The sequence below is a fragment of the Pipistrellus hanaki genome (genome assembly GCF_964339955.1).
Source record: "Pipistrellus hanaki genome assembly, chromosome: 3".
NCBI classification, from domain to species: Eukaryota; Metazoa; Chordata; class Mammalia; order Chiroptera; family Vespertilionidae; genus Pipistrellus; species Pipistrellus hanaki.
This window is the reverse complement of record NC_140505.1, coordinates 6326099-6337187: the sequence shown is the minus strand read 5'-3', so window position 1 is coordinate 6337187 and position 11089 is coordinate 6326099. Positions and strand designations below refer to the sequence as shown.

The window sequence follows — 11089 nt, the reverse complement described above, 5'->3', positions numbered from 1 at the left end:
TCTTTTTTGTACACAATTTAGAGAGTGACCGGTGGTCTCTGGTGAGGGCTAGGCCCCAAATACGGGAGAACAGGAGGGCACGGGCGGGGGGGGGGGGGGGGGGGGGGTTGGGGGTAGGTGTTGTTGAGAGAGGCGTTCAGAGTTGATCGAGGTCAGGTGGCTGGTGTCCGCCTGCCTTCAGTCCCAGTGGAGGTGGCCCTGACCTTTCAGCCTTCACCAGAACCCAAAGCTTAGCTAGCATTTGGAAGCACCAGCTGTGTGTCTGGCACATTTTATAAGCCTTTTTCATTGCCTGCCACCCTGGGCACCCTGAGAATCTGGATTAGCGCTCAGGCTCTCACCCCTGTGCCTGGCTGTAGTTCACTGAGCCCCGGTCAGCCTCCGCCTCCCGCCCCGGCCCGTCCTGGGAGGGAGCCTGCATCCTTTCCAACTCTGCCTTCCCATCGCAAACTCTTACCTCCAGCCTCCTCCAGGCCCTCCCAGGACAGTGCTGCCTCAGAGCACTCTGCCCGCAGTGACCCCTGCTGGCCCACTGGGGAACTTCCTCTCTGCCACCACAGCTCAGCTGAGAACCACTCCTCCCAAGGATGGGTTTGGACCCCAGAGACTTGAAAAATAAAGCAGGAGACAAACAATTGGCTTGGGAGAGCTAGGGCCAGGAATTTGCCAAGAAATTCACAAGCAGGACCACCGAGTTTAGCTTATATACGGGGTGCACAGGTTTGCATTTCTAAACCGAAAGCGACCAAGTTTAAGTGGAGCAAAGAGGTAGGATGGCGGCAAATTAAAAAGATGGCCCTTCTCCTGGGCTCCTCCCCGGGGGGAGTCCAGGTGCACAGTCAGCGTGGCCTTCTGTCATCTCCTGCACTTCCTCCTCTCTGTGGGGGCTTGTGATCCTGGAACCTTCATCCCAAATATCAATAATAGGGCGGCACGGTCTCCCCTGGCATTAATTCCGGGTTGTTTGTGGATCCAGCTTCTCCAAAGGAGTCCGCTCCTGATTTCCTAGGGAAGGGTGAGCAGGGATGTCTTTTGAAAAAAAAAAAAAAAATGGGTGCTGTCCCGGTAGGCCTTGTGCCTTAGGGTGCCTGACCAGCTCGGAGCCCCAGAAACACCACAGGGCCGTGGCCCTGACTGCGGGGACAGGCCATCTGCGCAGCCTGCTGGAGGCCTTCTGTGGACCACGTCTGTGACGCTGGGACTGGCCGGCTCCCTTCGCGTAGACGTGACCCGGCTGGCGTGTAGCAAGGTCAGAGCCCTGAAGGCCACCTCCAGGGCCACCTCCTAGGCCCCCTCCAGGGCCACCTCCTAGGCCACCTCCAGGGCCACCTCCAGGGCCACCTCCAAGGCCACCTCCAAGGCCATCCACGGGTACATCCCGAGCTGAGCCAGGAGGGAGGCCGTGGACCGTTTGCTGTCTGGGGCGTGGCCGCGGCTGGGAGGAACGGGAAGGAATGTGCTGTTTTCATCTTCCAGACACTCCTCCGCTGACAGAAACCATGCCCAGGATCCTGCACGTGGTGAACTCTATCCTGGGCGCTGCTTTCAAGGCAGAAACAGATGCGGAGACTTCTTATCTAAAACTAATCTCACAACTATGAGATGATAGAAACAGCAGCGGGGAAATGTTAGGGGCAAAAATAAAAAAAAATAAAAAATAGAATATTGGGGGCTAGTTATTGTTTTTTGTTGTTGTTGTTTTCTTTTTGAGGCTAGTCAAGTGAAGCAGTGGGAGTGGAGAAGGAACAAAGAAATCTGTAACTGGCTGTGATCAATTAGTTGTAAGACACCCCTGCACTCGGACCAGCCCAGCCGAGGCTAGCTATTGCTATGGGAAATATTAATCCAGGGTCGCCTGGATTAAGGAAAGGACCTTCTGACCTGGCTGGGAATTGTGGGGACCTGGGAGTCAACCTCGGACCTAGGGGGAGGGGTCATCCTTGGAATGCGGCCCATTCCATTCAAGAACAGCCCGAGATCATGGAAAGAGGAACAACCTCATTGCCCCCGCCCCAGCCTCTTCCTTCCCCATGCCTGTCACGCCTGTGTAATCTGTGTCCCGCCCTATAAGAGCAGCCGGCTTCTGAGGGGTCTGCAGAGCAGATTTTTGTGGATGACCTGCTGCTTGGAATCAATGCTCATAGAGGACTCAAGAAAGAAAAAGAAAAAAAAAAAGGGTGCTGTACCTTTAAATTCTGAAAGTGAACTTGGCTCAGGAAGGCCAGCAGTCAAGGTCCAGCCCCTAGAAGAGAGAAGAGCTACAGACTCTCCATCCTCGGTCTTTGCACGGGGACGACCGTGCCAGCCGGCTCGGCAGGCTCCTGGCAGCATGGCGGCGCCGCTCCGGGCCCTCCTGCTGGCCCTCGCCCTGGGCCTGGCCCAGCCAGCCGCTGCCCCCCGGAAGCTGCTGGTGTTCCTGCTGGATGGCTTCCGCTCGGACTACATCGGCGACGAGGCCCTGGAGTCCCTGCCCGGGCTGAAGGAGATTGTGAGCCGGGGGGTGAAAGCGGACTACCTGACCCCCGACTTCCCCACGCTCTCCTATCCCAACTACTACACCCTGATGACCGGTGAGTGCCTGGTCCTCTGCTTGGCAGGGGGGGGGGGGGGGAGTGGGGTAAAGGGTGTGAGGAGGGTGCTGGCATCCAACAGGGGCCCCTCAGCGCCTGGCCTCGAAGTCTGATGTGCATGTTCAGGTTCCCCTAGTCCCCGGGGACCGCCAGAGAAAGACAGGAAGTCTGTGTTCTCGGCCGAGGTGGTTGTTTTCACAGTGCTGTTCTCCGGAAGTTATCCCAAGGACCTGCTCTGGATTCTCGGAGAGTGGAGAGCAGAGGGAGCTGCGTGGATGGGTGATTGGAAAAGGGGGCTATTCGGTGTGCAACTCAGAATGCTGGCTAACCCCGTGCTTTCCAAGTTCAACGTTCAAGGGCCCATTTGTCCTCAGGAGCCTGTAGCACATTCCTTCCGTCCCCTTGCCCTGCAGTCATCTGTTATCCCCGGGGAGTCAGCATGTTTATCAACGTGCTGGGCTGTGCGAGGTCCACGTGCATTCCTGGGGCGCAGGAGGGAATGGCCAGCTCAGTCGGGTTGTGAAGTATCACTTAGCGATGCCACCCGGCCCTTTGGCTGTTTGGGGGCAGGTGACACGGTACAGAGAAGAGGTGTGCTGTGCTTCAGATTCCCACTGTTCACCGGTAGCATCTGTTATGAAAACCAAGCAGAACAAGCCCAGCCAGCATGGCTCAGTGGTTGCGTGTCGACCTATGAACCAGGAGGTCACGGTTCCATTCCCGGTCAGGGCACATGCCTGGGTTGCGGGCTCGATCCTATCATCCTTGATGTTTCTATCTCTCTCTTCCTCTCCTTTCTTCTCTGGAATTAAAAAAAAAACACAGGACAAACATGCCAGCTAACGCAGACTGGGCCCGGGTGCGAGGAAGCTGGGTGGGGCCCGGGGCGGCCTTCCCTCAGGATTGCAGAGGGTCAACGTGAGTCCATGGTCCTGTCCCGTCTGCTCAGCAGGGACTTTCTGCGCACGCAGTTGGGTTCCTGGCTCCCCGTTGGCTTCCCAGTAACCTGTGTGAGGTCCAGCGAGCCACTCCCAGGAGGAACTGAGCCAGCTGCGCGGAGGGTGCTGAGCTCGGCCGTGTGCTCTGAGCGCAGGGAGCGCTGTCGGTTATGAGAGCGGGAAGGGGACGAGAACTCCGGATCTCCTCATGGGTCCCCACAGCACAGCTCAGCCGCAGGAGCCTGCAAAGACAATGGACATATCTGACCTCCTGTGTGGGTCCTCTGTGTAGAGACCCATAAAAACTCCATCAAATGAAAGGGGAAGAGACTTTGGAGAAATAGAAACGAAGGCACTGAGACGGGGGTTGGGTGGGGGGTGGGGGGGAATCCAGGCTGTGCTTAAGAACAATGCATTTGTTGGTTTTAAAATGTTTTCTGAGCAGACAAATAGCAGCCTCTCTGAGATGGGGGGGCGGGGGGGAGGGGGGACAGAGCCCTCTGGTCCCCCCTGGGCGTGCGTCCCCCCTCGTCGGGAAGCAGTGTGCAGGCCACGGGTCACACATAGATGCCATTGTGTGTCACAGCCCGACTGCAGCTCCGTCCCAGGAGGTTCGCACACGCAGACCACCCCCTCCAGCCGCTTCCAGAGCCTCCCGGGAGACCCCATTCATAGCTGCCACGTGCAGTCCCTGGTCTCCGGGGAGAGCGAACAAAATCCATCTCAGAAAGCCGGGCTCCGGGGAGTCAAAGGGGCCATTGCCATCCGCACAGAGGGATCGGGCCAGAGACACGGCCTTTTGTTGGGGGGACCCCCGTTCCTGACATTGGCACCAGGAGTGATGGCACCGAGCCCCGCCACACAGAGACACGCCTCGGGTTTAGGGATGGCTCTTGTCACGTGTCCTTCCTATGGGGGGCCGGGCAACCCCTCCCCAGGCCTTCAGCACTCCATTGTCTGTGTCCATCTATACATTCAAGGTCTTTGGCTGATTACCTCCCACCCACCAACCCTCCCCGCCTTCCCTCCAAGATTCTGCACTCTGTTCCATGCTTCCATGTCTCAGGATCCACTCCGTTCATCAGTTTATTTTGTTACTTAGATTCTGCATATGAGTGTGATCATGTGATATTTATCTTTCTCTGACTGACTTATTTCACTTAGCATGATACTCTCCAGGTCCCTCCATGCTGTCTCAAAGGGTAAAATATTCTTCTTTTTTTACTGCTGCATAGCATTCCATGGTATAAATGTGTTACAGCTTTTTTATGCGTTGGTCTACTGATGGGCACTTGGGCTGTTTCCAGATCTTAGCTACTGTAAATTGTGTGCTATGAATACAGGGGTGCATAATTCTTTCTGATTGGTGCTTCTGGTTTCTTAGGGTATATTTCTAGAATTGGGATCAATGGGAGTTCCATTCTTAGTTTTTTGAGGAAACTCCATACTGTCTTCCACAGTGGCTGCAGTATTTGTATTCCCACCAGCAGTGTACTAGGGTTCCCTTTTCTCCACATCCTCGCCAGCACTTGTCATTTGTCAATTTGTTGATGGTAGCCATTCTGACAGGTGTGAGATGGTACCTCATTGTCATTTTTTATTGCATCTCTCTGATGATCAGTGACTTTGAGCATGTTTTCATGTCTCTTGGCCATCTGTATGTCTTCTTTGGAAAATTGTCTACTTAGGTCCTTTGCTCATTTTTAAATTGAATTGTTTGTCTCCCTTTTGTTAAGTTGTATGAGTTCATTATATATTTTGGATATTAACCCTTTATCAGATGTATCTTTGCCAAATATGTTCTCCCATGCAGGGGGCCCCCTTTTCATTTTGTTGATTGTTTCTTTTGCTGTGCAGAAGCTTTTTATTTTGATGTAGTTGCATTTGTTTATTTTCTCCTCAATTTCCTTTGCTTTAGGACATGTATCTATAAACATATTGCTATGAGAGATGTCTGAAATTTTGCTGCCTATGTTTTCTTCTAGGATTTTTATGGTTTCACGACTTACATTTAAGTGTTTTATCCATTTTGAGTTTATTCTTGGGTATGGTGTAAGTTGGTCTAGTTTCATTGTTTTTTCATACATCTGTCCAATTTTTCCAACCCCATTTATTGAAGAGACTCTTGACTCCATTGTATGCTCTCGCCTTCTTTGTCAAATGTTCATTGAGCTTGGGTTGATTTCTGGGTTTCACCTTCAGTTTCAAACTGAAGCTCCTTGTTATGTCTATATCTATTTAGATGGTAACATGAAATGTACACTCTGATGGGAAAGACTGCTCAATACTTAGGTCAGCTTTCCCCCTTTCCTAGAAGCAATATTAACACAGGACGTGTCTAGCAAGGCTCGTGTTCATGTGTGGATGATTCTGGGCAGGGCTTTCTGGTACCCACTGAGGAAGCAAAGGCCGGAGAGGCCAGGCTGTGAGGCTGGTATCAGCTCTGCTGCCCTGGAACCGACTCAGGGCTAAGTGCAGACTCTTTCCCTCAACATTCATGCTTATTTCTCTACCTGATGTTGAAAAATTCCTCTTTTTTTTTTATGTAAGGAAGAATATAACCATGGGGAATTATACTTGAACATATGGTTTGAGCATTGGAGCATTTTATGCACCAACAAGAGTCATGTTGATGCTTTGGGTTTTGAAAAGGAGGCTGTTTCAGGGTTCCCCAGGATTCATAGGTGAGACTTACAACCTCACCTCATTACGGGAATTATTGCCCATAAGACACAAGGCCCTGGTGTCCTTCTCTTAGCGGGAGGAGGAGGCCTGGGTTCTTGGAAAGAGCCTTGGCCTTGGAACTGGAAGAGCTTAGATTGAGTCCTCTCAGTATCTGGGGGACGCGGGACGACTTGGGGCAAAAGACATTGCACTGTCTCAGTTTCCCCAGCTCTCAGGTTGCCACCAGATGCAGAGGTGAACACGAGCCATACAGAGGGATTTAAGTAGAGTTTCACAGAGGGAACTAGAACAAGTTAGGTTGGCACGTCTTGGTAGGCCTATATATAAGGAAGCAAATGTCTGAAACTCCTGGGAAAGAGAATTTCATGGGAAGGAAGCCACGTGGCCAGTGATGGGAAATGAACAGGCTGTGGAAGGAAGCTCAGAAATCGAGCCCAGTCATTGACTTAATGCCCCTGCAGCTGATTTTATGTTCTCCTTCAAGTTATATGTGTATCGGGATACATGTGCACAAAATAGTGATTGGGAAAATAGTGATGGGAAAAATCCATCAAACCATTGACTTCTGGGGACACAGGATCCTAAAAGAGGGCCTTTTACCAGGAAGGTTACACTCAAGTTGAGGATGGGAAACACCTCAACTACCTGGTAATATTCTAAAATGAATGACAAGGACTGATGTGTTGAATTCCCAATCCCTGATACCTCCGAGTGTTACCATGTTTAAAGGTAAGGTCTTTAGCCCAGCAGGCATGGCTCAGTGGTTGAATATTGACCTATGAACCAGAAAGTCATGGTTCAATTCCCTGTAGGGCACGTGCCTGGGTTGTAGGCTTGATTCCCAGTTTGGGGTGTGCAGGAGGCAGCCAGCCTGTCAATGATTCTCTTTCATCATTGATGTTTCTATTTCTCTCTCCCTCTCATTTCCTCTCTGAAATCAATAAAAATGTATTAAAAAATAAAAAGATTAGGCCTTTGAGAGGTGATTAAGTTAAAACGAGGCCCTCGAGTGGAGCCCTATTAGGAAGAGGAGAGAACAGGCCACCTGAGGACACCGTGAGGGGCTGCTGTCCGTAAGCCACGGAGTGAGGTCTCGGCAGGAACCAAACCTGCTGACACTTTGGTCTTGGACTTCCAGCCTCCAGAACTGAGAAGTAAATTTCTGTTGTGTTGCCACCCAGTCTGTGGCAACTCTAGCAAACAAATGCACCAAGACCAACGGGTAGTTTCCGGACATGCTACGGAGGACCAGAGGAGAGGGGGGTTTCTTCCTTTTGGAGGAACGGGTGAGAGCATTTTGAGTGAGGTGGGCTCTGTGCTGGGAGGAAGAGCCACCAGCATTGTGTGGGTCAGTCTACCTTACTGGACGCATAAGCTCTCTTCAGGAAGAGCTGTGTGACTCAACGTCATTGAGGTTAAAAATGCAGCCACAAGAGGAACTGCTATTGGGTGCTGTCTATGTTAGTATGGCTGTGGATCTTTCCGTAAGGTTATTCTCTTTTTGAATTAAGTCCACATTTGATTTAAAGTTTCACATGAAATCCATGGAAGAAAAACAGTGGTGTGTTCACTCCAGATCGTGCGTTAGAGAGAATGTTGAGTATGTTTTCAAACGGCATGACACTTACCAAGGCCAATGGCAACATTTGTTTGCAATTCTTTGAACACTTTTTTTTTAATTATTAAAATATAGTTGACGCACAATATTTTATTAGTTTCAGATGTACACCACAGTGATTCTACCTTTGTATACCTTAGAGTGTGATCACCAGGATACGTCTAGTGACTGCATATCACTGTGCAAAATTATTGTGGTATTATTGACTATATTCCTGTGCTGTACACTCTACCCAGTGGTTTAATTATTTTTTAAGTGGAGGTTTATACCTCTTATTTCTCTTTACTTTTTTTCACCCATCTCCCACCCTCTCCCTCTGGCAACCATCAGTTTGTTCTCTGTATGAGTCTGTTCCTATTTTCTTTCATTAGTTCTTTTGTGTTGTCTTTTTTAGAGTTCACATATAATTAAGTGATTTTTAGATAAGGAGAAGAAGAAGGTTGGAATTATGCTTTGTTTTATTTGAGCAATTAGCAGTCATTGAGGTGAACTGGTTACCATTTATGTCTAATGATCCTATGTCTCAAACTGTGTCTATCAATTTTGTTTCAGATTTTGATGATAAAGTTGGTGGCAGCGAGAGGGTTGAAAGGAGAAGGGAGCTGTGCCAAGTGAGGGATCAAAGCTGTTGGGAATTTAACCAGAATGCTAGCCATCGGCGTAGCCTGAGAGAGAGCCCAATTCAGCCAAGATTGCTGAAGCTATGAGAGCCGAGGGCACAGCAAAGCGTGAGAAAGGCAAGCGGTTTCGAACCTCACAAACAGCCGTGAGGGGACAGCCGAGGCCAAGTTGTGTGTGGTCCGGATGTCGGACCAGGGCTGGGTCAGGCAGGGCCACCCTGTGTTCTCAGATTGCTCAAGCGGTCAGGCTGTCAACATTGGGAGACACTACTTCGATGTTTGACACATGGTGTTATGGACTGAATTGTGTGCGGGCCCTCCCCCTGTCCTCCTCAGTTGTCAGTTGGAGTCCCAATCCCCAAGGCTTACATTGTGACTCTATTTGGAGATAGGGTCGTTCAAAAGGTAATTAAGTTAAAATGGGGTCAGTAAGCCGGGGAGGGGAGTTGCCAACTCAATATGACTGGTGTGCTTATTAGAAGGGGAGATCAGGACACAGGTGGGCACAGAGGGAAGACAAGGGAATTCGCGGGGAGAAGATGATAAAGCCAAGGAGAGAGGCTTTAGAAAGGACCGACCCTGAGACACCTTGACCTTGGACTTCGAGCCTCCAAAATGATGAGAAATCTGATGTTTGTGGTTGGAACCACCAGCTGTGGCACATGGTTACAATAGCTCTTGGACACTAGTCAGGTGGGAGGGTGACTACACGGCTAGTAGAAGAATGAATGTTTTCCTGGACAGACTACTGCCACCCCCAAACCTACGTACTGAGGCTCTCCGGTGGTTTCTGCCCTGAGATTGAGGTAGTCTGGTGTGCTGGTTTCCTGGGGATGCTGTAACCAATTCCCACAAGCTGGTGGCTTACTTAACACCACAGAAATGATTTCTTCCCAGATCTGGAGGCCAGGAACCTAGAACCAAGGTGTCGGCAGGGCCACCCTGTCTCTGAAGGCTCCTGGGAGAACTGTCGCATGCCTCCTCTTAGCTTCTCGTGAGTGTCTTCCTTGGCCTGTAGATATGTCCCTGCATCCCTCCAGTCTCTGCCTCCTCTGTCACATGGAATTCTCCGTGTGTCTCTGTATGTGTCTCTTCTCTTCCCAGGACACCAGTCATACTAATGGCTTCATCTTACCTTGACAAGTGTGAAGACCTGTTTCTCAATCAGGTCACACTCATGGACGCTGAGAGATAGAGCTTAAACTGGGGAACACAATTCAACCCGTGACACCTGATGTCGCAGAGAGAGCTATGGTTTTGCTGCAGAAGACCTAAGCTCATGGGTTATGTGACTTTCTGGCTTTTGGAACTGAAGCAGTTCTTTTGCATTTTGATATTATTTAGCAGTAGAATGGAGAAAATAAACTTGGCCAAATAGGCTTGGGGTGAGGTCAGAATGAGAAACGTGTAAAGTCAACATTCTGAAAACTCCACATTACACACTGTATCAGGAAGATGAGGCTAACCTGTGCTGCAATAACAAGCTACACCAGAGGCTTACAGCAACTCAGGTGTGCTTCTCACTCATGTATATGAACACTGAGGATGAACTCGGCCTCGTTTCCTCTTCGTTTTGAGACCCAGGCTGAAAAAGCAGTTTTTAAATAACATGCTGGTCACATGGCCAAGGGAAAATGGCAAATGGCTAAACGATGTGATAATGCTTAAAACTTCTACCTAGCAGTGTCACAAGTCACACCCACTAACATTTCATTGGCCACAGCAAATCCTATTGCTCACTCGATGCCAGTAAGTCAGGGTGGTGCAGTGGATGCAGGACACGGAATGGGTACTTGCATTTAAAAAAATATATATATTTTTATTGATTTTTCACAGAGAGGAAGAGAGAGAGAGAGAGAGAGAGAGAGAGAGAGAGAGAGAGAGAGAGACATCGATGAGAGAGAAACATCAATCAGCTGCCTCCTGCACACCCCCTACTTGGATGTGCCCACAACCAAGGTACATGCCCTTGACCGGAATCGAACCTGGGACCTTTCAGGTTCCGTAGGCCGACACTCTATCCACTAAGACAAACCGGTTTTGGTGGTACTTGCATTTTGGAAGAACCTTGTGGGTCTTAATGAAAATGAATGAGTTAGAGACCTACGTATCTGCAGCTCTGGGAGGGTTACCATGGTCTTGAACATTTCCAGGAGAAGGTGGAACTAGAATTAGACACTGAAGGATGAGTGGAAAGATTGGTAGCAAGAGATAAATTTTGAACCAGGTCTTCAATAAAAATCTATAATGATTGATCTGAGGGACATAACATAAGCAAAGTCAGAGACGCATTCACAAGATGGGAGCTGCTCACAACATTCACCACTCAGGTGTGGGATAGAGCATTAGAGAGGGATGCATTTGTTTTCTTTAGAGACATTTAGTTGGTGGAAGGCTTTGGAAGCTAAATTGAGCCTGGCCAGTGTGGCTGAGTATTGAGTGTGACCCATGGACCAAGAGGTCAGGGTACATGCCTGGGTTGTGGGCTTGATCCCCAGTAGGGGGCATGCAGGAAGCAGCCAATGTATGATTTTCTCTCATCGTTGATGATTCTATCTCTCTTTCCTTCTCCCTTCAACTCTGAAATCAGTAAAAACATTTTTTAAAAGAAATATGATTGGAAGATAATCCAATGAGCTCATCTTTTCTCCCTTTTCA

General features: G+C 49.7%; 1 protein-coding gene across 1 annotated transcript in view; it reads left to right on the top strand.

The window, feature by feature from the left end:
* Positions 1-1853: 1853 nt before the first annotated feature.
* Positions 1854-11089, top strand: part of ENPP6 (ectonucleotide pyrophosphatase/phosphodiesterase 6) — a 66422-nt gene continuing 57186 nt past the window's right edge. Inside the window, exon 1 of the mRNA XM_084877763.1 lies at positions 1854-2570. Within this exon, the coding sequence (XP_084733889.1) occupies positions 1946-2570 (625 nt within the window). The 5' untranslated portion in view covers positions 1854-1945. The remainder of the gene's footprint in view (positions 2571-11089) is intronic.